The following is a 27,340-nucleotide window of genomic DNA, read 5'->3' on the forward strand; positions in this document are numbered from 1 at the left end:
GGTCGGCCTCAAACTTGTAAGAGAGATCTGCCTGCTCCTGCCTGCTGAGTACTGGAGCTAAAGGTGTGCACCACTACTCCCATTCTTAAGAGATTTAAAAAAAAATCAACCTAAGACCAAACTTCACCACTGAGCACAGCGGCACACACCTTTAATCCTAGCACTAGTGAGCAGAAACAGGAAGATGTCTAAGAGTTCCAGGCCATCCAGGGCTATATAGTGAGACCCTCTCTCAAAAACAAAACAAGCCAGGCATGGTGGCACACACCTTTAATCCCAGTACTCAGGACGCAGAAGCAGGTGGATAGCTCTGTATTTGAAGCCAGCCTGGTCTACATAGTGAGTTCTAGGCCAGCCATGGCTACATTATGAGACTCTGTCTCAAAGAGCAAAAACACAAACAGCAATAGCAAAACCAAAATGATAACCAAGCTCCTCACCGAACTTCATATTTAGTTATATTCAGTGTAATGTCACTGGCGTGAATCCACTATTCAAGTTGGTTAATACTAAGTTTTGAAGCATTTGAATTTGAATGGTCACATTAGCTTGCTTTCTTGAATTTGGATCACTTACAGTTTATGACGACTCAGAAAAATGTTCCTGCCATTGATGTTAGTTCCTAGTCAAGCACACCTGAAACCTTAGCACTAGGGAGGCTGAAGCAAAGGGTTGTCAGTTTGAAGGCATCTGTAGTACATGGTAGTTAGAAGCTAGCCTGGGCTGAATAGTGCTGTGTTACAAACAACAATGTGATTCCCCTTTTCATACTTCTTCTCACTCATAGAACAACACTTACATATTATCCATCCATTTGAACAGTTTAGCTCTCCCCTCCCGCAAGATTCCTGCTTTCCATCCTTTTCTTAAGAGCATGAAGCTCGGATTTTTTTTTTTTTTTACCCTATCTGATTATATCAGCCACATACTGAATTTCTGTCAAAAGAGAAAAAGCATTTTAGAGAGATCTTTGAGAAAGGGTTTTGCTGTATATCCTAGACTGGCCATAAAATCCTAGCAGTTCTTCTGCCTCAGCCTCCTGATGGCTGGGATTATAGGCACGCATGAGCCACCCACCATCCCTGGCCCAAAAGTTAAAAATGGTATTTTAAATAACTAAAAAAAAAAGACTACAGAAACTTCTCGATATAAGTTTATTTAGAAAAGAGTCTACAAACACCACAAACATCTCTATTATCTGGCTATTTCATTAACATGTAGATTCCTGGGCTCCTCTAAGACCTTTAGATTCTGTGGTAATGGGATTCAGAAATTGTTGATGCCATTGTTTTAAGTAAGGTTTTGCTGTGTAGCCCTAGGTTGGTCTCAAAAACTTACAGTATCTCAAAAAGGGGAGAAAGAGAGGGAGAGAAAAGGAGAGAAACACACACACACACACACACACACACACACACACACACACACACACACACACAGAGAGAGACAGACAGACAGACAGACAGAGACAGAGAAAAACAGACAGAAGGCAGGTAATAACTATATAAAAATAGACTGACTGTCCTTTTTTTTTTTTTGCTAAGGAGAGCAAGTGGTTCTTAGGTATGAGCATCTTTTTCTTTTTTTGAGACAGGGTTTCTCTGTGTAGTTTTGGTGCCTGTCCTGGATCTTGCTCTGTAGACCAGGCTGGCCTCGAACTCATAGAGATCCACTGCCTCTGCCTTCGGAGTGGGACTAGAGGCATGCACCACCACCACCCAGCTGTGTGTGTGTATGTGTGTGTGATAATTTTTATTAGCACATTAGTATGCAGTACCATGTTTAAGAACTAGCAGAATTCCATTGGTGATATATGTGAATGGTATTTCGAGATACTTAAGGTAGATCTGTTACATGAAAATACCTGCAATGTCTATTGATAGCAAATCACAAGTACTGAAAATATTGTTTTGGGTTGTTGTAATACTACTACAACACTAATATTATAAGAATAAATATTGATAACACTGCTACCAGGAGTAGTTGTATCTATTAGTTATTAAATACAAACTGGACACATTTAAGGTGCACATCATGACATTTCGGTGGCTTCTTTTTTACTAATTTTGATTACATTAACAGTGAAGAGGTTGGTTAGAGGGACTGTCTTTTTTAACGCCTATTGCAAGTCAACAAATATTTCCATAAGCACGCACCAGGAAAGCAAAACAATATCCGAAGACTGAAGTTGCTAGGAAACTTCTGCATTTCAATTGGTGCGAGTGCTAAGGTCACCATCTAATAAATTCTCTAGCAGAAGTGCACAGGGCTTTCAGTGTTTCCTGTGCCTTTCTCGTTCACATAAAACTTTAATGAAGAGAGCCTTTTAGAGCACAGAGCTAGAGCCAAATGAGAACAGAACAGCAGGCAAGAAATTCAGAGGTAAGAGTTCCGTTCTCAGCTCCGCTGCCAACTTGAGTAAGTAACTTGACCTTGGTGAACAAAATGGCAGGGTTGACACAGATAAGGGCCCTTTCTGATTTCAAAATATCTGCTATTCCCTATCAAGAAATGTGCAGCATGTGGCTGCCATCTTATGCCAAAGAGCTTGTTGCAGCCATTTCAGTTCCACTTTTTGATGAGGTGGTGGCAATCATCAATAGTGTTATACAGGGGGAGGTAAGACTTCCTGAATCTGATTTTCTCCTCTAAACTGCCACTACGAAGGAAGAGAGCAACATGACATTATTTCCCACAGTGTGTCATTTCAAACTTTGGTAGATTATAATGTATTAGCATCTATCTCTTCCATAGTCTATTGAGTAGAAAGACAAATATTAATGCCAGACATGGTAGCTTTTACCTGTAATTCCAGCACTTCTATCTTGGCCTATAAAGTAAGACAAAACTATGAAGATCACAAAGAAAAGCATGGTAGTACACGCTTGTAATCCTAATACTGGGGAGGAGTGTTCAAGGCCAGTCTAGGCAGCATGAGACATTAACTCAAAGGAAAAGAAAAAAAATTAGAGTCTGGAGCTAAGACTCAGTGCTTAAGAATTGCAGCTGGGCGGTGGTGGCGCACGCCTTTAATCCCAGCACTCGGGAGGCAGAGGCAGGCAGATCTCTGTGAGTTTGAGGCCAGCCTGGTCTACAGAGTGAGATCCACGAAAGGCTCCAAAGCTACCCAGAGAAACCCTGTCTCAAAAAAAAATGCTTATTGGTTTTCCAGAGGACCTAAGTTCCGTTACCAGAACCTAGGTCAGGCAGCTTACAACCACCTGTAACTCCAGTTACAGGACATCTCCATATATGCATACATATTCGAGAACACACATCTTTCAAAAAAATCACAGAGAGGAGAGATGACAAAGGCTATCTGTGTGTGTGTGTGTGTGTGTGTGTGTGTGTGTGTGCAAGAGAGGGAAAGACACAGAAATAGACAGAGAAACAAAGATTCAGAAAGGCAGAAACAGTATGATAGTTCTATGTATGTCGGACAAGGTGCTGCATTCTTTTAGCCTAAGCACTCAAGAGGCTGAGGTAGCTAATAAACTCAAGGCCAGCCCGGTGTAGTGTTTCCTGCCTTTAATCCCAGCACTCAGAATGCTGAGACAGGTGGACCTCTATGAGTTTGAGGCCAGCCTAGTCTGTATAGCAAAGTTCCAGGCCAGCCAAGACTACGCAGTGAAACCCCATCTCAAAACAAAAGAAAATCAAAACACAGCACAATTAAAAATCCAAGGCCAGCCTAGGCTACATGCCAAGACCCTATCATATACATATACATACCCTAACATATACACACCAAGACCCTAACATATAACACATATACAAGGAGAAAGTGGTCAAAGTAGGAGTCAGAAGTTTGGTAGTTACAGCTGGTTAGTCAATTGGGGAAAAAAACAAACAAACCAAATCCTGCCACTTTCCCTGATATGACTCAGATAGACAAAAAACAGGAAGTAGGCTGAGATAATTCCTCTAGCTCAGTGCTGACGTTATATGCTCTCTAATATTCCTAGATCCTCTGTTTACTTATTAATTCAAGAAACATTTACTGAACACCGATTATGAGAACAGATTGTTGAAAGATACGGCCACATTCTTTGCCCTGGAGAAGCTTTAGACTGCTAGAGCATCAGGGCCAGTGAAGACACAAGTGTTGGAGGAACACAGGCTCAATCTCTTTGTTCCTTTGATGGCTTAGGAGGTCACCTGGAGGAGAAATCATCCTGGTGAGGCACAGGTGCGAGAAAGAATACGCTGAGCAGAAGCTGTGGACTATGGGTTATTTCAATTTTTGTTTCTGTGTTTAGCAGTGGTTTTATAATGTTCTCCATTTAACCCATACACAATTTGCACAAACTAATTATAAAATATACACATCAACTTGGATACAATAAACTTATATGTGAAGAGGATGAGATGCACAAAGGGGGAAAGTGACGTTCTCCATCCTGCACGAAATTACAAAAGTAAGTCATCTTCCCAAACTTAAGTAATTTATAATTTTCTCTTTTTAATAGCTGCTATTTGTTTTTGAGGCAAGTCTCACTATGTAGCCCTGGTTGGCTTGGAACTAGCACATAGACCAGGATGACCTGGAACTAACAGAGCTCCACCTGCCTCTGTCTTCAAAGCTGGGGTTAAAGGTGTGTGTCAGCACTTCCAGGCTCCTTCATTTCCTTTGTAGTGCTACTTTGAACACTTCAGCACTACAGTGGGTCTCAACACCCTTGGTAAACCTCTGTCTCCAATAATATTTACAGTACAATTCATAACAGTAGCAAAATTACAGTTATGAAGTAGCAGCAAAAATAATTTCATAGTTGGTGGATACCACAACATGAGGAGCTGCATTAAAGGTTTGCAGCATCAGAAAGATTGAGAGCTACTGATATACTACATTGCAGCCATGGCCTGGTGGTACAAGCATAAAATTCCAGTCATTTGGGATGCCGTGGCAGAAATTCTAAATTTCAGGCCTGCCAGAGCTACAGAGGGAATTCAAGTGCAACCTGAGCAGCCTAGTAAGACTCAGTTTCAAAGTAAAAATACAAAAGGGGCTGGGGTGTTGCACAGTAATAAGGTGCTTGCCCAGCATGCACAGTACCCCACGCCCAACCCCATCACACAATAAATGGTCTCATATATACACACACAAGTGTATCCTGACACTGTCCATTCTGCTCCATGGATCAGACTGTCTTTGGAACACTACTGTTCTGAAGATATTTTTAAATGAAAGAACATACTCTCTTTTGATGATCTTTTGATGTGTCAGTAAGGCTAATTAATCAGCCTAAACCTAGCCTAGGTGTTACTGGGACGGCATTGTTCAAATGCTATTAAAGCCCGTTAATCTGTTGACTGTAAGGAATGGGAGTTATGCCAGATAAACTGTGCTCACAGTGCAGCTAATTCAAAGGGATTTAGAGCAGAACTGCAGCTCCCTGAAGAAGAAGAAAGGCAGTGGGTGGGCCCGATCCAATTCATTGAAGGTTTTGAGAACAGAAGCTTATGTGTGTGATAAGCTGATGGCAGAACGGGTACGAGAAGTCTAGTTTAGCATTGCAACAGCCAGAACCTGCCTTGATCCCATCTTATCAATAGTGCTTACCTTTCGACACATTTCCAAAAGTCCGAAACAGTAAACCAAATCTAAGGTGTTGATTAAAATTCCCTGTGAGATAAAATGGTGATAGAGCTGTAAAATGAGGCAGATATGGTGGCATGTTCTTGCAGTAGCAGCTAGTCAGGGCTCTCAGGCAGGAAGACTGCTTGAACCTACCTAATTTTGCAAAACCAGTCTGGATAATGCAGTCAGACTAGGCTTCAAATTAATAAAAGGTAAAATAAAACTGTGGTGGTGTGTGATACGATTTTTGGGGGGTTTTTCGAGACAGGGTTTCTCTGTGTAGCCCAGGCTGTCCTGGAATTTTTTCTGTAGACCAGGCTGCCCTCAACTCACAGAGATCTGCCTCCCGAGTGGGCCCCCTGAGTGCTAAGGTTAAAGGTGTGTGCCACCACTGCCCAGCTGTGATACAATTTGAAAAACAAAACAAAACAAAATTATTTATTAAGCTTCTTTCCTTTTGCAGGGTCTTGCTGTATAGCCCAGGCTGGCCTTGAATTTCTGATCTTCCTGCTTTGGACTCCTTCATGCTGGGATTACAAGCAAGTGCCACCGTGCCTGGTAAAAATGCTTATTTGTTTTTATTTGTTTATTTTGTTTTGGTTTTTTGGAGACAGGGTTTCTGTGTAGCTTTGGAGCCTGTCCTGGAACTTGCTTTGTAGACCAGGCTGGTTATTTATTTATTTTTAAATAAACTATTGTAAAGCCATGCAAATAAAGTTTCCAGAGCCATTTATAAACGGGGGTTTTCGGAGGTAGAGGCAGGAAGAACAGCAGCTCAAGGTCATCCTTAAAAGAAAAGAATGAGCCTGGTGGTGGTGGCGAACGCCTTTAATCCCAGCACTCAGGAGGCAGAGACAAGCGGATCTTTGTGAGTTCGAGGCCAGCCTGGTCTCCAAAGCGAGATCCATGAAAGGCGCAAAGCTACACAGAGAAACACTGTCTCGAAAAACAAAACAAAACAAAAAAAGAAAAAAAAGAAAAAAGAATGAGGTAAAACTATGTTACTGTTTGTTTGTTTGTGAGACAGGGCTGTCATGGAACTTGCTGGACTCAAATTCAGAGATCTGCCTACCTCTGCCTCACAAGTACTAAGACTAAAGGCCTGCACTACCACCACCCCAAAACTTTTTTACAAAACTGGACATGGTGGTGTACGCCTGTAATACCAGCACTCAGGAGGCAGAGGCACGTAGTTCAAGGTCAGTCTGGTCTACATAGTGAGAGAAATGATAAATTGGTAGGTGTGGTGGCACCTACTTTAATCCTGGCAGAGGCAGGTGGACTTCTGGGTGTTGGGGAGGGCTGCCTGATCTACAAAAATTCACCACTACAAGCAACAAAAGGAAAAGCCAAAAAAAGGAAGGAAGGACAAATTTTTAATGCCTAATATCAAGGGAATGATTTTTTAATTATCATGTAATGTCAGGAAAGTCACTTTCTCCCTTTGTTTATCTTATCATCCTCTCCACATAGAAATTATGTCACCCAATCTGACTTTCATATTTTACAAATAAGCTTCTAGATTTCCATATGGTGAGTTTTGGTTCCCTACTCACCCCCTCTATGCTCAGTGCCCCCTCTCCTTGACCATCTTCTGTTTCTGTACTAGGCTTTTTTTTTTTTTTTTTGTCCACCAAGCAGCTCCAAAATTATGCTTGGCCTACTTTAGGCTCATTTCTGGCTAGCTCTTCTAACTTAACCTGTTTTTCCTTATCTACCTTTTGCCTCAGGGTTTATTGCCTTTTTTATTTCTGTTTATCTTACTTTTATTGCTTCTTAATGTCTGGTTGGCTAGCCGCTGCCAGGCTTCTTGCCCCAGGCATGTCCCTCTGTCTCTCCTCCTTCCTCTCTCTCGTTCTTCTTCCTTTTCTCAAGCCCAGATTTCTCCTCTTATTCTCTCTGTCTGCCAGCCCCACCTATCCTTTCTCCTGCCCGGCAATTGGCTGTTCAGCTCTTTATTAGACCAATCAAGTGCCTTAGGCAAGCAAGGTGAAACAGATGCAACACATCTTTACACAATTAAACAAATGCAGCACAAACAAATGTACCACATCTTTTCCTGATTAAACAACAATTTTCCATGTGTTCTAATGACCCATATCCCTCTCTTTAATGGCCTCTTTCTATCTTTTTCTTTTGGAGTATACCAACTCTCAGTGTTAAGCAATACATATAGGGAAGAATATGTGGTGTTTAGCTTTTTGGGCCCGAATTACCTCACTCAGTATAGTGTTTTTGGGCCTGGATAACTTCACTCAGTATAATGTTTTATGGGCCTGGATTACCTCACTTAGTATAATGTTCTCTAGAGCCATTCATTTATCTGCAAATTTCACATTTTCATTCTTCTTTACCACTAAATTATATATATATATATATATGTATATATACTATATATATGCACGATATATACATCACATATATTTACATGACACACACATATATATATTTCCATTATCTATTCATTCATGGATGGACATCTGGGCTGGTTCTATTTCTCTGATACTGTAGAAATGTAGGCATTTCTGTTTTAGGGTGTGGGGTCCAGATGTGGTATAGCTGGGCCATATATCAGTTCTGTTTTGAGCTTTTTGAGGACCTTCAATTGGAGTTACAAGTGGTTATGAGCTGCCTTTAGTGTGTGCTGGGAATTGAAGTGGGGTCTTCCGCAAGAGCAGTGTACTCTTACCTCCTGGGCCATCTTTCCAGACCAGTTCAATGTTGTATTTTTAAATACTTATTTACTATTAAATTTGGGGTTGGGGATGGAGTCTAGGGCTTCACACATGCAAGGCAAGAGTTCTACCAAAGAGCTGTACTCCAAGCCCAAGTATCTTTAATTATTTTCATTAATTGATTTAAAAACATTACTATAAACCAACCAATTTTTTTTCTACAAATATGTTGAAGTTAATAGAAGTCTTTTCTCACCTAGTATTTTTTTTTTGGTTCTTTTCAAGATGATGTTTCTCTGTGTAGCCCTTGCTATCCTGGAATTCACTGTGTAGATCAGGCTGGCCTCGAACTCACAGAAATCCACCTGCCTCTGCCTCCGAAGTGCTGGGATTAAAGGCATGCGCCACCACTCCCTGGCCTCTCCTACTTCTTAATTCATTTCCACAGAGGAAAGAGAAAAACTGCTGGTATTCTTTGGTATGCATAACCTAGATTGTACACGTGTACACACACACACACACACACACACACACACACACACACACACACACACACGCTATATTTAGGAAAAGGAAGAGGATAGGTGGGAGACAGGAAGAGAGACAGGAGAGGGCGACAAGAAGTTAAGTACAGATAAAATTTCTGATTTCATAATGAAACTCATCACTTTATAAAATGAGCATGCACTAATAAAAATAAACAAGGCTCTTGCAGTGGTGCACAGTTTTAATCCCAGCACTGAGGCAGAGGCCAGCAGATTGCTGTGAGTTCAAGGCCAGCCTGAGCTACATAGGGAGCTTTAGGCCAACGAAAGCTACCTACATAGTGAGACCCTGGATCAAAAAAAAGTTTGTATGGCCGGCTGGAGAGATTGCTCAGTGTTTAAGAGCATTTACTGCTATTCCAGAGGACCTAAGTACAGTTTTTAGCACCCACACATTAGCTATCTTCCAGTGCCTGCATTGGGCAGCTCATAACTGCCTGTAACTCCAGCTCTGGGGAATCCAAAGCCCTTTTATGGCTTCTTTGGGCACCTGGACACACGTGGCATACATACATTTACATGTATAAATAAATAAATAAATAAATAAATAAATAAATAAATAAATGTATAAATGAAGATGCTGGCCCCAAAGAGTTTGAGATATCATTACTCAGAGTGTGGTCTCCAGTATGGCACCATCAGGACAACTAGAGAAGTTGCTAGAAAGGCAGATTTTCTCTCACTCTACCTTAGACCTGTGCAAAGTCCAGTGGGGTCCAGTAGTCTGTGTTGTGATAAGCCCTTTAGTTGGCCTGAGAACCATTGTATTTTAGCAGATTGAGTCAGATCCTTTTGCAAGGGGACCTGAGGAAAATACTGTAGGGGAAAATTTATAACTCAAAAGGACTCCAGCTCAAGGTTTGTCAGCTGTCTGAGCCCACAGTGACTTCTGTATGGGTTTCAGTGATGGCCATTTTGTCATGGATTGGAGGCATTATCCAGGAGAGACCCAAATTTGAGCAATGTATGGGGAGAGTGCGCATCATGAATTAGGATTCCAGCACCCCATGTAAAAGCCAGGCATAGTGCATCTGTAACCTCAAAACTGGGGCGCTGAGACAGGTAGATTTCAGGGGCCCACTGGCTGGCCAATCTAGCCAAAATAACAAGCTCCAGTTTGAATGGAAGCCTCTGTCTCAAAAATAAGGTAGAAGAGCAATAGAGCAAAACACCCAAAATCTACCTCTGGCTTCCTCACACACATGTAACATGTGAAATATGCACACACATGTGCACACAAAGGCATACATTACACAGGAACCAGAAAACCACGAAAATGTAAATACAAAATAGAGAAGTGATCATAAAGAAAAATGGGGGGTGCTATTTTCAGGAAAACAGATAAAACTGGAGATCATTATGTTAAGTGAAATAAACCAGACTCAACAAACCAAAATACCATATGAAGACTCAATATCTAAAAAGAAGACAAATGAAAATTAGGGGGGACTGTCTGGGAAGATGAAGGGGACCAGCAGGAGAGGTGGTATCACTGTTGTGATAGAGAGGGTGCGTATGAGCAAAGCACTGTATGTATGTACAGGTATGAAAATTTCATAACAAAACCCATTATTTTGAACAATTAATACATGGTAATAAAAAGATCACATGGTAACAAGCTCAGGGGTACTTGTTGATTTAAAGGTTTTTTTTAATTCTTTTTTTATACGTAATTTATTTTATGGACATTGGTGTTTTGCCTGCATGTATGTCTGTATGAAGGTGTCAGATCTCTGAAAATGGAGCTACAGACAGTTATGAGCTGCCAACCCGGGTCCTCTGGAAGAGCAGCCAGTTCTCTTAACCACTGAGCCATCTCTCCAGGCCCTGTTTTTAAATTCTTAATCTTTGTATCCATGCATTCAGTTCCTTCCTCTAATGCCTGTATTCCATCCTTTACCAAATCTAGGAGGGGTTCTTTCTTTCTTTTTTTTTTTTTGACAAAGTGTTATTGTGTCACCCTGACTGCTCTAGAACTTAGTGCATAGCCCAGGCTGACCTCAAACTCACAGAGATCCTCTTGCCTCTGCCTCCCGAGTGCTGGGATTAAAGTTGTTCACTACCACACCTGGCCATTATATCTTTTTTAAATTATAAATAACATTTGTGACTTGTATACACTAGTGGGTTTTACATTTTCATATGTGCATATGACAAACTTGGATCATATTCATAGGGTCCTTATTAAATCATTCATTGCCCTGATACTGGGGAAAGGGCTTATCAGTGATCTTCCAGCCAGGCCGCTTGTGCATGCCTTTAATTCCAGCATTGGAGGCAGAGGCAGGAGGATCTCTGTGAGTTCTAGGACAGCCTGGTCTATACAAGTTCCAGGCCAGCCAGGGCCACATAGTGATATCCTGTCTCAAAAAATAAAACAACAACCAGAAAGGGAGTTGAAGAAATGGGCAGAGTTCATAAATAAGGATTGGTGGGGCAACTTCTGAGGGCTTGATTCAGTAATGTGTTCTCTGCAGACCAAGGACGCAGCTCTAGCCAACTCTTTTTTTTTTTTTTTTTTTTTTTTTTTTTTTTTTTTTTTAAAAGAGAAAAGCCGAGAGGTCAGAGCTCAGAGATAAAATCTTACCTCCTGCCGTGCTCCTAGCTTCCCCGAGAGAGGGAGGTACTTCCTGTGTCCCTGTTTAAATAATCTTTCTGTTCTGCCTTCTCATTGGTTGTAAACCCAACCACATGACTGCCTCATCACTGCCTGTAAGTACCGCCCTCCAGGTCTTAAAGGCGTATGTCTCCAATACTGGCTGTATCCCTGAACACACAGAAATCTACCTATCTAGCCAACTCTTACGGGAGGGAGAAGGGTCAAATGACTTTTTGCTAAAGCTAATGACTAATGCTGTAATGTATATTAGTCCCATGTTCAGCAAGTCACTTGCTCATGACTTAGTTTCACCCATGATAGAGAACATTCATCAGCAAGTGTTCTTACTTTCAGGGATTAATCACATTAAAGGAAATGATAGTGAATGCAGATCTGTGGCTATTAATATTTGTATTAGAGTTGGGAGGGAGTTAGGTGGGCAGGCCCCAGTCCCATTAGAGAATTAACTAAATGTATAAAGTTCTACAGAAAAATCCTCATCAGTGTCTCATGTAATTTCTGGGAATTCACTTAGCTACCCCCCAATTTTTGCTCAAGCTTACTTATAGACAAAACCCTCAGACTTAAGATCTCCTGGATCACATGATTTTGAAGCTATATTTCAGTGCTTTTCAAAGTGTGGTCCATGGTCCATAGCATCAGAATTGCTCCAGGTGTTTGTTTAAGTAAGTAATAAGACAGGACTGGAGGTGAAAGCCTGCAATCCCAGCTACTTGGCATGCTGAGGCAGGGGAATCATGTGTTCAAGTTCTGCCTGAGCTATAGCTATCCTGTGAGTTTAAGGTTGAAGTAGGCAACTTAGTGAGCCTGTCTCAAAAAAATTTTCAAAAAGGGCCCAGTGCTTACTGAGAATGTGTGGGAGACCCTGGGTTCAACCTCCAGTACCGTCAAAAGGAAAACAAACAAAAAACCAAGTAACTTTGGAGGACAGACACAGGCCATTTATTTCAGAATCTCTGAGGCATCATGATAAACAACCACCACCACAAAAACAAAAACAAAAAAAAACAAAAAAAACCTTCCAAACCACCCAGAGAATTTTGTGTTTGTGTGTGTGTGTGTGTGTGTGTTTGTGTGTGTGTGTGTGTGTGTGTGTGTGTGTGTGTGTGTAGTGTAGTGTAGTGTAGTGTAGTGTAGTGTATTCTGGAAGCTAAATATTTGAGGGTTAATGTTTTATTCCAACTCTAGAGTTTTATGTTCGAATGTTTTCCTATGTTGGTTTAAGTTGTGTCTGTTTACTGTTCACTTGGCAAGTGTACAGAATACTGTTTAGTATGCACTCATTAGACAACCTTTGTTGTATATGCATAGAAAATATCGGGAAGTTTATGATTTTTGTAAACAGCATCTCTGGGTAGTAATGACAATGTTTTTTATTTTATTCTTGTTTTATTTCTCTCACCTTTTTCTTACTCTATTTAAAAATACGCTTCCTCTTTCTGGCTTCAATTTCCCCATCTGGGAAAGAGAGTGTTGTAACTTGGTGAGCTTGAATAGCAGGGTCTCTGATCTGGTGGTTATGACTTCATACTACCCCTTAGCTTCCCTGTCCACCAATAGGTAGCCTCCGTGCTTGGAGAATAATCGTGTTTTATTTTTGCATATATTTATCTTCAGATACCCAGCAACCGTTTTGATGCCAGAAGAAGGATTCGGCTTGTTCTCAAGGTTCAGGAACAGAAATAACCCACTATCTACAAACCTCAAAAGTTCCTCTTCTTCTGTTAGTCTTAAAAAACGCCCTCCGCGCCTATCTCTTCCTAGTGTTGTAATGGTTGTGAACCAAAAAGCCAGGGCGTGGCCACCCCGCCCTCCCGCCCGGATATCACCGCCCCTCGCACTGCTTGGGAGCGTGGTGATTGGCTGAAAGGAAGAAAGAGCCCCGCCCCCGGTCTTATGACTGGAGCTGAAGCGGCGACTCCAGGCTTTCGCGGTGCTCTCTGTGGTCGGTGGTGACCTGTGCTCTCGCTTTCCCAGGGTCCGCAAGGGTGTTCTCTGGCGTTGCCGGTCAGGTCGTCGCCTGCCCTGCGGGATCAGGATGCGCTTCCGCCTCACTCGGGTTTCGGGCGCGGGGCTCGTCCTGTTTTGTCTGCTCCTGGGTGAGTTTTCGGGCCCTCTCCCTCCGTGTCTTCAGCTGGGCCCGAGGGATGGGAGGGGGTGTTCAGAGGCCACAACCTGAAAGACTGGTCTTGGGGAGGGGTTGAGAGACTGAGCAGCTGACACTGGGCGGCGGCGGTGGCGGCCCCAGGCGTGGCGCGGGGCGGACGGGGGGGGGGGTGGCTGGGGGGGGGGGGAGAACTTGAGCAGTGACCTAGAGAAGGCCTGGCTAAGGGATGGCGGGCTAGGAGGGCCCTTGAGAGTAACAACCGGGCAAGTAAGGGGATGTGGAGGACAGCACCCGCTTAGACAAGACGACTGAGCAGTTCGAGCGAGACACCTGGGGTAGAGGGAGCAACTTGGAAGAGTGTGGGGGAGCAGGGGAGCAGACCCTGGGGAGTCTTGGTTACTTGGGTCAGGGAAGAATTTTGAAGATGGTGGAAAAACTATATAGAGTGAGGGAGGAAATTGGGAACGGAAGACGCTGTACCCCTGTGAAATGGGTGGGGGCCAGAGGACGGGGGTTAGATCGGACGGTAGGGCCTAAGGGGCAGAGACGGCGTTGGGGGCTTTGTAGGTGGGATTTGAGTCTAGGAGAAAAGGTGATGAGGAATGGAGCGGGGTTTGAGTGTGTTCTTGGAGTTTCGAAAACAAAGCGATCTAAGGTAACTGGACTAAGTTACTGGAAAGACCCAGCCTCTGGAGACTAAAGGGATGAGTGAGAACTTAGAAGGGGACCGAATATCTGACGTGGAGATGTTCAGAATCTCACGTTTGTTTGTTTGTTTGTTTGCTTTTGTTCTTGTTTTTTTTTTTTTTGTTTGTTTCTTTTCCCTGTAACTTTTTGCTACTTCCTCCCAGCCAGCTTCCGACAGAAAAATCCCAACTAGATGCTAAAGTGAGGGAGCTTCCAAGATGGTATTTGTGTATCTGACTTTTGGAAACTACTTCTTTTTCATCACAGTCTTTTGTTTGTTTTTTTTTTTTCTCCTTTCCCAGCATAGTCGGCTTATTCGTGATTTAAAAGTGGGAGGTAATAGCCTAAGGATTGGCTTGTGCCTAGGTGGAGTAAATGGGTTGAGGTTGGTTGGTTGTGATCCACCCCGATAGACTGTCTGTAACAGGCTAAACTTGAACTTTGAACACAGTGAGTCCTGCTGACCTGATTTATTCTGCTTGTTGTTACCTAGTGGCCCTTGCTGTTTGTACTTTAATAAAGGGATAGAAGGAAAAGACCCAGATTAGAATGGGGTGGAGATAGGTAGATTGGGGGATATTGGGAAGGCAAAGAATTGCATTTATAATTCACAATTCAGTGGAGTAGAACAGTGTGTTTTCTCTCACCCAGTGGGCATTTGGTAATATCTTGTAGAGGCATTTAAAAATTTTTCCATAATAGCTTTTGAGGGTTTTTTTTGACATTATATTGAGAGTACATTTTTCTCTTCCTTTACCCCCTCTAAATCCTCCCATATGTCCCCCCCTGCTCTCCTTCATATTCATGACCTCTTTTTTCACCTATATAGTATTTGTATATACATCTATATCCTAGAGGCATTTTTGCTGTCCCACTGGGTGGCTTCTAGTGAATAGAGGCCAGGGATCCTACTAATCTGCCTGCAAGAACAGGACAGCCACTCTCAAAGAGTTGTCTCCAGCCGGGCGTGGTGGCACAGGCCTTTAATCCCAGCACTTGGGAGAGAGAGGCAGGCCGATCTCTGAACTCGAGGCCAGCCTGGTCTACAGAGTGAGTTCCAGGATCAGTAGGACTGTTACACAGAGAAAACTAAAAAAAAAAGTTAGCTCCTTCAACACTAGCAGTGCCAGGTGTGAGGAGCCCAAGCTTCTGAGCATCGAGTTTGATGAGTTTATCCAGTAACTCGAAAGAACCTTGCTAGAGAGCCTGTGCATTCAAAACTTTCCCTAATAGTACTAAGATTGTTCTCCTTTTCACTCTCAGCCTTTTGCTTATATACAGTAGAATTTTCCAGAAGCTACATAATATGTGGTGATATCATCACCCTGATGACTCCAGTGTTCTTACTACTTATTTATTTCTCAACTTTCATTTCTAATACAGAAGTGCCAGCAAATATAATTCACTTAAGCAAACCAAAACTCTGTGAGGTCTTCTGTAGACATTCTGACTCTAAAACATTTGCAGGTCCTTGATCTGATCTAGCTGACCACATTGTGTAAGCAACTCCTCCTATAACACTTCTGAAATTGGGCCATGAGCATTGGCATGAACACTTAATTCTAACCCTTACCTGGGGAGCATTTGCTGAGGGCTGGCTGACCCCATGAGAGGCTTGTTTACAGTGGAAAACACCTTATCAGTGACAAGAACACATCTGACAGAGGCACCTATTAACCAGTAATTCCCTGCCAATTGAATCTGCACAAACACAACGCTGTTATTGTTCAGAGAAACTGAGAAGAATAGTTGACCTACATGTTGGCTTTTGTGCCGTTAATTTTTTTTTTGGAATCTTTTGTTTTTCGTTTACAAAAGCAGTGCTTACTAACTGTAGAAAGTAAACAGGCGAAACTTAATACATAGAAGAAATGCTCAAACCTAGTGAATCTGGAGTTACTAGATTCATCCTTTTGGATGGTTTCAAAAGCTGACTCCTTCCATTCACAAATTCAGAAAGGGATCTACAGGAGCAACATTTAACAGTTGCTGTTATATTCAGGGTTAATTTTTTTTATGTATGTATTTTTATTTTATGTAATGTGTTTTGTTTGTCTGCATGTCTGTATATGACATGTGTACCTGGTACCTGTGGTGATTTGAAGAGGGCAGCACTTTTGTACCCTAGAACTGCAGTTTTCATAGACAGTTGTAACTTGTGGCGTGTGTACTGGGAACCAAATCTGGGTTCTCTGGAAGAGTGACCACTGAGCCACCTCTCCAGCCCGGAATCCAGTTTTTAAGTGTAGCTGAGGTCAGGCGGTGGTGGCACAAGCTTTTAATCCCAGCGCTCAGGAGGCAGAGGCAGATGGATCTCTGGGTGAGGCCAGCTTGGTCTACAGAGTGAGTTCCAGGACAGCCAGAGCTGTTACACAAAGAAACTCTGTCTTGAAGTCCCCCAAACCCCCCAAAAAAGTCTTCACAGCTGTTCTTTCAGACATCTCTTGATTTTGCTGTGAGGCTCAAGATTCTGTGTGCCTTATACTCCTAAGAATTTAGCAAGCCACGGTCGGGTGGTTGGTGGTGCACGCCTTTAATCCCAGCACTCGGGAGGCAGAGGCAGGCCGATCTCTGTGAATTCGAGGCCAGCATGGTCTACAGAGTGAGTTCCAGGACGGCTTGGACTGTAACACAGAGAAACCCTGTCTCAGAAAACTAGAAGAAAAAAAATCTACAAGTCTGGGCCTATACCTTGATGGTAGAGCACTTGCACAACATGTATGAGGCCCTAGGCCAGCATCGTGGAAAAGGAAGACCAAAATCCTTGCTTTAAAGTAAGTATAGAAAATATTCTTAGACTTTACATTAGTGTTTTTCACAGAAATTTATTCATTTATTTGATTTGTTTGAGTGCTGGGATTAAAGGCATGTGCCACCACTTCTCACAGAAAACTTTTTGCTGGCTTTCATTTGAATGAATTATAACCAATGAAAGACCATGTTGAAAAAAAGGTCTATGAGTTAGAAACATGAAAAGGGCAACAGATGAAATTCCTTTCCTAACATCATTGCTTAATTGTGTTTCCTTAGTGACAGAATTCTGTGGTCATCAATTTTTATAACTAGCTTAACTTCTATTTTTGGTTTTTCGAGACAGGAATTCTCTATGTAGCTTTGGCTGTTATGGAACTTGTTTTGTAGACCAGGCTGGCCTGGAACCCACAGAGATCCACCTGCCTCTGCCTCCTGAGTGCTGGGATTAAAGGCATGTGTTACCACACCCGGCTTAACTTCTGTTTTTTAAAGGGTTGAATGAGACTTTTAAAAAACCTTTGAGGCTCCTCTTAGAGGTAAAAAACCCTTTGATAACTCTCCTGAATGTAGTTCATGTTGGGGGCTACTCTCTCCCACAGATGTTTATTAACTGCCTATTATAGTCTAACCACTCAACCACACGCAAGGGAGACAGCAATGGACAAGACAGTGGAGGCTCTGCTGTCCTAGAACCTACATTTTAGAGGTGGAAGATAGCCCAACAGGTAAATAATAACATTTTCAGATAGTGAAAAGGACCATAGCAGAGAGGAAGCCGATAATGAGGAATGAATGAATAGGTGAGATAGTTGGCTGGCGGGATGACCTGTGTGTTTATATTATGTGGTCATAGGGCTTCCTAGGGTTGAGTGAGTGACATTTGGGTGGAGACCTTGGTGCTTTAAGGAGGTCTGCCCTACCTATAACTATTTGGGGTAATATGGGTGGGGAGGGTAAGGGAGGAGTTGGAAGGGGAAACCATGATCAGACTATATTATGAATTTTCAATAAAGATAAATACAAAAGAAATTACTTAAGCTAAAAAAAGAATAAAAGAATAAATCTTATCTCCCAAACTCTTAGATATACTTGCCTATTTTCTGTTCTTTACCTTACGGTATTTGTCTCTGAGAGGATGGGGTGACCTTAGCTGCTGGTCTTTCCCATGGTCTATGTAGTACCAGGCTTAGTGGTTAAAGGCCAGTAAATTTTTGCTGGGGCTATTCATTGGGATTGTAGGTAAAATGATGAACTAGACCAAACGTGGTCTCTGTTTTCTGTGGACAATAAAGGATGTTTTCAAAAAGCTCTTTTGTGTCTTTGGATCAAGAACTTCCAAATCAGTGTAAGAGTGCAGATAAGTATAGGATAATCTCATGGTAATTGTACTCTTTCCTACTTGTGCTTCTTTGGGGGGGGGAGGGTTAGGAGTGGACAGGGTCTTACTGTATAGCCCTGGAACTCTCTATGTAAACCAGACTGACCTCAAACTTAAGAGATCCACCTACCTCTACCTCCTTAGTGCAGGGATTTAAGGCATGCACCATTACATCTAGCACTGGAAATCTGCCTGCTTAGGCATGAGGATTAATGTGGAGAACTAGAAGGACTTGGTGAGAATTAGGTTTTCTCAGACCACCAGCATCTGTCTCTCCTTTTGGAGAGCATCTGAAAGACTTGTTGTTGTTTATTTTTTCTGCAGCCTTAGCACATTTTGTTTAACTGATAACTTTGAATTCATGATTCAATAAAAATTTATCTATATATAGTAGAGACATTTGAAAGGACAGGCTTGACATTAATCCATTAGTCATTGGTTATCATATCTGATAGGGTAATGATATTCAAATATATTCCTGTGTATCTAGCCTTCTTTCCCTGTAATGTGTGTTGGGACTTTTGTCTGTAACCCAGCATTATTTCACAGCATTGGAGGTAACTTCTGTGACCCTGGTTCAGAAAGGCTGTACTTCCTTATCATAGTTTTGTGCTAAAGTGGCCAGAGATCCTTCAATTCCAAGAGTGTTTTTTATAAGTACTTGTTGGTATCCCGCTGTGCATTGCACAAGAACTCTGGAGGCCTGCCAAATGCGGCTCAGCAATAGCATTTTTCCATTACTTCAGTAGAGTCATCTCATTTTCTTACCTACTCTCTGACCTTAAAAAAATCAAGGAAAGCATTACATGGTGTAGAATAGTATGTTTTATTAATTTTAAGTGTTACTTTTCATATGACCAACATTCATAGCTTAAGACCTTATTGTTTTCTGTTGTAGCAGATGTAACAAAAAGACAAATGTGAATGAGTCACAGGTAAACATGAGAACAGCTAATTGGATGTAAACTTACAGGAAGGCCATCATTAAACAGAGAAGAAAGAGTATTTGCCTTTATGCCCTACTTTTTTTTTTAGTGGTCTCATTCCTTAGCCCAGGCTTGCCTGAAACTTACTGTGTAGCCTGGGCTGGCGTAGAATTCATGGCAGTCCTCCTGCCTCAGTCTCCTGGTGCTGGGATTTCAGGTATGCCCTGTTTTGTAAAGAGAGAGGGGGGGAAGAGGGGAGAGGGGAGGAGAGGGGAGAGGGGGAGAGGGGAGGAGAGGGGAGAGGGGGAGGAGGAGAGAGGGAGAGAGGGAGAGAGGGAGAGTGTGTGTGTGTGTGTGTGTGTGTGTGTGTGTGTGTGTGTGTGTGTTGTGCATGTGGAAAGCAGAGGACAACTTTAAGGAGTCACTTCTATCCTGTGGGCCTCAGGAATTGAATTTAGGTTTTCAGGTTGGTAGCAAGTACCTTTGCCTGCTGCGCCATCTCCTTGGTCCTACGCCTTTAAAAAATATTTTATTTATTTTATATGTATGTTTTGCTTGCATGTATGTCTGTGTACTATATGCATGCCTGGTGGCCTTGGGGATCAAAAGAGGGAGTTGGATTCCCTGGAACTGGAGTTATGGATAGTTGTGAGCATCTATATGGGTGCTGAGAATTGAACCCAGGTCCTCTGCAAGAACAATGCTCTAACCATCGGGCCATCTCTCCAGCTCCATGTGCCTTCTCCCCTCTCCTCCATCCCCCCAAAAAACGTTTTGGCCAACCTCAAGGTAAATGGGTAAAGTTTAGGATAGGACTTAAGATGATGAAAGTAAAGATACACCTTAAATGGGAAAGGGAGGCTTGTAAACAGGGTCTCTAACTTGCTTGGAAAACATCTCTTAGCTCTGAGTGTTTATATTCTATCAAAAAACCCATTAGACAAATAGATACTGTAATTCCTGGCAAGGGTAACTGGCCCAGAGTCTCACAGCTAGTAAGCTTGGCTTCCTGAGTGTAATTTTAGCTTCTCAGCTCTGCAGGTAAGTTCTCTTCATCGCTTCATTATATTGATTCTGAGGTCACTGTGTTTTATGGATTTTTTATTTTTATTTTCAGTTTTTAAATTTTATCTCTGAGTGTTTTGCCTGCTTGTATATCTGTGTATCATATTTATGCCTGGTTCTTGGGGCCACAAGAGGGTGTTGGATCTCCCAGGACTAGAATTAGAGACTGTTGTGGGCTTTGGGAATTGAACCCGGGTCCTCTGGAAAAGCATCCTGTGCTTTTAACCAGAGCCATCTCTCCATCCCTTCTTGTATGAATTTTTTTCACTATCTTCCATCTATTTTTCTTTTGAGACAGGGTTTCTATGTAGCCATGACTGTCCTGGAACTCACTCTGGAGACCATTCTGGTCTAGAACTTGTAGAAATCTACCTGCCTCTGCCTCCTGAGTGCTGGAATTAAAGGCATGTATCACCATAGGCCATTGTTTTAATCTGTGTATTTTTCAGGTACATTTGGGCCAAATAGACTTGTAAAAAACCTAACCACTTTTTTTTTTTTTTTGGTTTTTCGAGACAGGGTTTCTCTGTGTAGTTTTGGTGCTTGTCCTGGATCTCACTCTGTAGCCAAGGCTGACCTCCAACTCAAAGAGATCCACCTGGCTTTGCCTCCTGAGTGCTGGGATTAAAGGCATGTGCCACCACCTCCTGGCTTACTTTTTTTTTCTTTTTTTCTTTTTTTTTCCAGAGCTGAGGACCGAACCCAGGGCCTTGCGCTTGCTAGGCAAGCACTCTACCACTGAGCTAAATCCCCAACCCCTAAGTTCCTTTCTTTCTTTCTTTTTTTTTTTTTGGTTTTGTCGAGACAGGGTTTTTTTCTGTGTAGCTTTGTACCTTTCCTGGAACTCACTCTGTAGCCCAGGGTGGCCTCGAACTCACAGAGATCTACCTGGCTCTGCGTCCTGAGGGGCTAGGATTAAAGGCATGCACCACCACCGCCTGGATTTTTTTTTTTTTTCCGAGACAAGGTTTCACTGTGTAGCTTTGTGCCTTTCCTGGAACTCACTTGGCCGCCCAGGCTGGCCTTGAACTCACAGAGATCTGCCTGGCTCTGCCTCCCGAGTGCTGGGATTAAAGGCGTGCCCCGCCCCCGGCCCCGCCCCCGCCCCCGCCCCCGCCCGACTGTCAAATTTATTAAATTAATTTTTGTTCTTTTTTTTTTTTCTTTAGAATTTTCGAGACAGGGTTTCTCTGTCTAGTTTGGTGGCTATCCTGGATCTCGCTCTGTAGACCAGGCTGGCCTTGAACTCACAGAGATCCACCTGCCTCTGTCTCCTGTGCTGGGAGTAAAGTTGTGCGCCACCACCACCCGGCTAAAGTAATCTTTTTTTTTTTTTGGTTTTTCAAGGCAGGGTTTCTTTGTGTAGCTTTGGAGCCTGTCCTAGAACTCACTCTGTAGACCAGGCTAGCCTTGAACTCACAGAGATCCGCCTGCCTCTGCCTCCCCCTCTTTTTTTAAATATAATGCTTTGTGTTTGGATAACTGAGTCTGAGTACTAAAAGAACCTATAAATGAACTATTTGGAACAGTGCCGAAAAGATAATTGCACGAGAATGTTGATATTGAGCTATGACCCTTTTCTTTCTTTTTTTTTTGTTTTTATATGTGTATGTATGTATATATATATATGTATATATATGTATGTGTATATATATATATATATTTTAAAATTTATTTTTATTTTATGTGCACTGGTGTTTTGCCTGCATGTATGTCTGTGTGAGGGCGCCAGATCCCCTGGAACTAGAGTTACAAACAGGTATGAGCTGCCATGTGGTTGCTGGGAATTGAACCTGGGTCCTCTGGAAGAGCAGCCAGTTCTCTTAACCACTGAGCCATCTCTCTAGCCCTTCTTTTCTTTTCTTTTGCGAATAAACTTTCAGTGCCATAATCACACATTCTAGGATACATTCAGCTATGGCTCTTAAAGGACTTACAGCCTTTAAAATAGTTTAGATATTCTAAAAATCAAGCATAGCAGTTAAGTGTGGAGATCACTTGCTAGAAACATTCTACTAAAGTGTAACATTTCAAAATTAATCTTTCACTTTTTGGGAAAAGCATTATTCCTAGCTTGAAATTCGAGTCACAGTTTATGGAAAACTGACATGAGGTTTGAGGCAATATCCAGAACATTGATAAATTAATGATTTGGAAGTTCAAAAGAATTGGCCTTCCTTGTAATTAGACTGAGCTGTATTTCAGGTCCATGTTGCAGGGTATTTTCACTTTGATGTAATCAGTCAGTTTTTATTGAAAACCTAATATGTATTCAGCACTACTAGGAATGATAGGAGATAGAGGAAAAGTAATAGACCTGTTCTCCTCCGATGTGACAGACAAGATAGATGACATTCATATAAAAGACACACTCTAGGGACTGCAGCTTAGATAAGATCTTACGGTTAAAGGTGCATATTGGAATTCAAATGAGTGATAGAAACACTAGCAAAAGAGACTCTTTCTCCACATATATCACTCACTCACAGACTTTGGTGTTTTATTAATAACAAATCACTTACTGTATTTCAGTTTCCACAGCATACTAGTTTGCTGTGAGGTGACAGTTTCAAAGTGCTATTTGGAGCTTTTGCCAGTAGGTGAGACAGGATTCAAGGATATAAAATAGCTGGATTTGCATTGCCCTGAGAGCTGATGATGTTGAATACTTTTTAATGTATTTATTGGCCATTTGTAGTTCTTCATTTGAAAATTATCTTTCATTTGTCCATATAATAAAAAACATTGAAAGATCATAAACTATGAGGGTAATTTAAGATAGTGTAAAGTCCATTGAGATGTGCAAATATGCATTATGGACTGCTTTGTAAGGGCTTTTATATTCAAGGGAAGTTTTTGGAGCAAGCATGGGTTCTGTGGTTTTTTTTTTTAGGCAGTGGTTGAGGGGGCTTACTATTCCTGGACTACAGCCTTAAATTCTTCCTGCCTTAGCTTCCCAAGTGCTAGGATTACAGGCATGCATCACCACACCCAGCTTCAGTCCAGGTTCTGAGTTACAAGCATGAGAAAGCAGAAAGGGAATTTATTAAAAACATAGTGGGGTGAAGTTTGATAACACTGACCTGTAATTCCAGGCAGGAGAATGGAGTTCTTAGCTAGCTTGGGAAACAGTGAGTTCACGGCCATTCTAGGATACGTACCAAGACTATTTGGCTAGGCGTGGTGGTTCACTCTTTTAAACCTGGCACTTCTGAGGCAGAAGCATGTGATCTGTTCAAGGCCAGCTTAGTCTACATGGTGAGTTCCAAGCTACATAGTGAGAGACTGCTTCAGAAAGGGAGAAAAAGGAAGAAAAGACTGTCTCAAGACAAACCAGCAAACAAACCACACAATCCAAACAACCTCCTCCCCAACAGCAACAACAAAACTCTCAAACTAAAATGGGACATTTGCATACTCTTTGAAACCACAAGTCCACTGTTAGATAAATATTCAACACACACAGGTTTACCAATACACAAAGAATGTTTACAGCAGCATTTGTGATGGGACAGACTTTGTAGCTGTCTGTCAACAGTACCACAGGTACATAGCAAAGATTCACTTCATAAATAGAAGCAGTATAATAGAAATAATGAATTAATTGCAGTTATACACATTACAGTGAATCTGAAGAAACCAGACAGAGAAGAGAGCACAGTAAATTATTCTGTTTATATCAAGCTACAAAACAGGCAGTAGTCATCTATAGTGTTACAAGTCAGGGTGGTATTTTACCTTGGAAGGCGAATAGTAGTAACTGAATGGGGAAGCTGTAGGGACTTTGGGGTTATAGTTAGCCGCCTTTGTTTTCCATAGGTTGCAAATCCACAAATTCAACCAACCAAAGTAGGAGAGAAAAGCATAGTATCTATACTGAATTATAGACTTCTTTTTGGTCACTGTTTCCTAAACAATATAGCGTAACTGTTTACATCACATTTACACTGTACTATGTAAGTGATCCAGGGAGGTTTTAAAGTATATAGGATGATGTGGATGGGTTAAGTGTAAATACTTCATACACCATTTTATGTAAAATTTGGCATCTGTGAACTTCAGTATCTGAGAGTTCTGGAGTCTGTTCCCATGGATACCCAGACTCTACTTGGAATGTTTTGCTTCTTGAAGGAGGGCTCATTTGCTCATGTAATAAAAAAATGCTCTGAGCTGTACTGAACACTGTGTACACCTTTTCCTTGCATGTTATGCTGTGTATGTTACATCTTAGTAAGATGTTTTGCTTTAAAAAAAAGTGAGCAAGGACTGGGTATGTAGTTGAGTGATAGCACACTTGTTCCCCATTTCAATCCCCAGTACCCAAACCACAAGAAAATAAATAATGTACAAAAATTTAAAAGGTGCATAGTAGATTAAAGTTACTTAGAAAGAGGAACACCTCTGGCTGTATATACCAAAACCTGATTCAATACTGGGTTGCACTGTTATGAGCAAGTGCAAAACTTCAGCTTCTACCACTGGCTAGTGTCACCTTTTTGCCTGGGCACTTGAACCTGCTGAGCCATTTCCTTAACCATAGGATGCTTTGTCTATAGCTGGTGCCATTCTCAATTCTTTTACTTTAAGTCTGGGGTGGAGTTCTTTGTTAGGGACAGCAAGTGTTCAACATTTTCAGTTTGTGTAGCAGCCAGTGATATGGACCAGCAATTAGAATCAAGTTGAAGGGTACAGTTATTTCACCTTCATAGCCCCAATGAATGGCAGTCCTTGAGGACTATTTAAGCCATCAAGAAGAAAGTGGATCTCAAGTGCTAGACACAATATAGAAGCCTTTGGGCCCATTGGAAACAAGTTCAACCAGATTAAAGGGTGTATTCTGGGAAAATGGTCTGAGTGATATTGAAGCCATAGGTGGGACAAGATTAAAGATTATTTTAAAAGTCAAATAGGAATTTAAATTTAGTTTGGGAACCAGCAAAAGCGTTTAAACAGGAGTGTTGGAGAAGGCAGTGGTATCTAGCAGTGCTTTTCAGGGACAGCCCAGAGGGATCTGTAGTGGGGAAGGATGGAGTGGTAGACTGGGAATAGAATACAGGTTGAGGAAAGAGCCCATCTGGAGGAGGAAGTGAAAGAATTAATCTGGATTTTGAAATTGTTGAGTTTGAGCTGTTAAGCCTTGGAGTAAAAGCAACAGCTATGCTGGTGGACTTGGAGAGGGGTGGGCAGGTGTGTCTGGGTCCTCAGGACATTCCTCTGTTTCTGTCTTCAGAAGGTAGATTAGCTCTTTTGAGTTTGATTGTAAGTGATAAATGTCAACTACAACCTGAACTCTTCTTAAAACCTTTACTTTCTCACCTTGGGCAAATTGATCCTATTACTATGTTATACAACTTTCTTCCTGTTACTTTAATATCTTTTGAGAAGAAAATAATTACCATAGGAGACACTATTTTTTTCTTAATTAAAATTTTTTTCAAGACATGGTTTCTCTGTGTAGTCCTGACTGTCCTGGAACTTGCTCTGTAGACCAGGTTGGCCTCCAACTCGTAGAGATCTGCTTGCCTCCAGATACCATGTTTTGAGACGATTTTGTAGCTTAGGTTAGCTTTGAATATGTAATTCACCTGCCTCAGCCTCTTTTTAAATTTTTAAAATTTAATTTAATCTTATGGGCATAGGTGGTTTGCCTGCGTACATGGCTGTGCACCACTTATGTTCCTGGTGCCAGCCTATGCCGGAAGAGGATATCAGGAGCTGGAGTTACAGGTTGTTGTGAGCCACCATGTGGTGCTGGAACTCAAACTTAGGTCCTCTGCAGCATCTAATGCTCTTAACCACTGAGCTCTCTCTCCAGCCCAGCCTTTTTTTTTTAGTATTTTATATTTATTTTTTATGTACGTTATGAATTATTGTGCAGAGGCGGGGACCCCTGTGGGTATCCCCACGTGTGCAAGGAAACAGGCTGGGCAGATGCAGTGGCAGGCAGATGCATGCCATGTAGATGCGGCGGCCAGTAATTCACACCCGAGTCGCCACATCCATGTGGAGAGTTTATTATAATAGAGAGATGAAGAGAAAGATAGGAAAGAGAGACAGAAAGAGAGAGGTCAAGGGTGCATACCTCATGGGAGGAAAAGTGGAAGAGAGAAAGGAAGGGGAGGAGATTTTTCTTAGAATGAGATTTTTACAGCAGGATGCAGGACAGCACCAAGGGGTGGAATTTCAAGGCGCGGATCAGAATATTAACAATGTATATTAGTGTTTTGCATGTATGTAATTACGTGCTCATAGAAGCCAGAAGAGGTCATGGGATCCCTGGAACTGGAGTTACAGACAGTTGTGAGCTGCCATGTAGGTACTGGGAATTTTGAACCCCCGTTCTCTGCAAGAATAACAGGTGCTCTTAACCACTTAGCCATCACTGCAGCCTCATGCCTCAGCTTCCTGAATGCTGGGTTTGTAAGTGTGCACCACCATGCCTGGTTCTCAATTATTTCATAATAGTTTTGAATGGTTTGAGTAGAAGAAGAGTACTCTTATTTTTAAATTGATTTTAACTAATACATAAAACATAAACTTGTACATAATAAAATGAAATATTTTTATGCATATGAGTATTGTGTAATTTTAAAAAATCAAGGTAAGCATTGATCCCTGGTGCTGCTCATTTCTTTATGGGGAAAACTTTGCAAGTCCTTTCTTTTTAAAACATGCAGTACATTGCTGTTGTCTCTAGTCACCCCACTGTGTAGTACATTGAAGCACATCAGGTTTCTCAGTCCTAACTGTCCTATCTGTAACTTAGTTTCCATTGATTGGATTTCTCCACTCCTTCTTCTTTCTACTCCACCCGGCTTCTTGTAACCACAATTCTAGATTCAACTTTTAAGGACTACAACAAAAGAGAGCTGTACACTGATACCTGTAATGAATATAGATGCAAAGCTCTTAATAAAATCATAGCAAATTGATTGCAACAACGTATTAAAAAGATCATTCATTTATCATGACCAAGTAGGCTTTATACCAGGGATACAAGCTGGG

At 41.8% G+C, this 27,340-nt stretch overlaps 1 protein-coding gene across 3 annotated transcripts in view; it reads left to right on the forward strand.

Annotated features, from left to right (window-relative positions):
• The first annotated feature begins 13,255 nt into the window (after nt 1-13,255).
• The window catches only part of Lamp2 (lysosomal associated membrane protein 2), a 50,041-nt gene continuing 35,956 nt past the window's right edge, over nt 13,256-27,340 (forward strand). For all 3 annotated transcript variants that reach the window (XM_006981565.4, XM_006981566.4, XM_076561698.1), the window contains exon 1: nt 13,256-13,517. In XM_006981565.4, coding sequence (XP_006981627.1) covers nt 13,457-13,517 — 61 coding nt within the window. In that variant the 5' untranslated portion in view covers nt 13,256-13,456. The remainder of the gene's footprint in view (nt 13,518-27,340) is intronic.

The sequence above is a fragment of the Peromyscus maniculatus genome, chromosome X (genome assembly GCF_049852395.1).
Source record: "Peromyscus maniculatus bairdii isolate BWxNUB_F1_BW_parent chromosome X, HU_Pman_BW_mat_3.1, whole genome shotgun sequence".
NCBI lineage: Eukaryota > Metazoa > Chordata > Mammalia > Rodentia > Cricetidae > Peromyscus > Peromyscus maniculatus.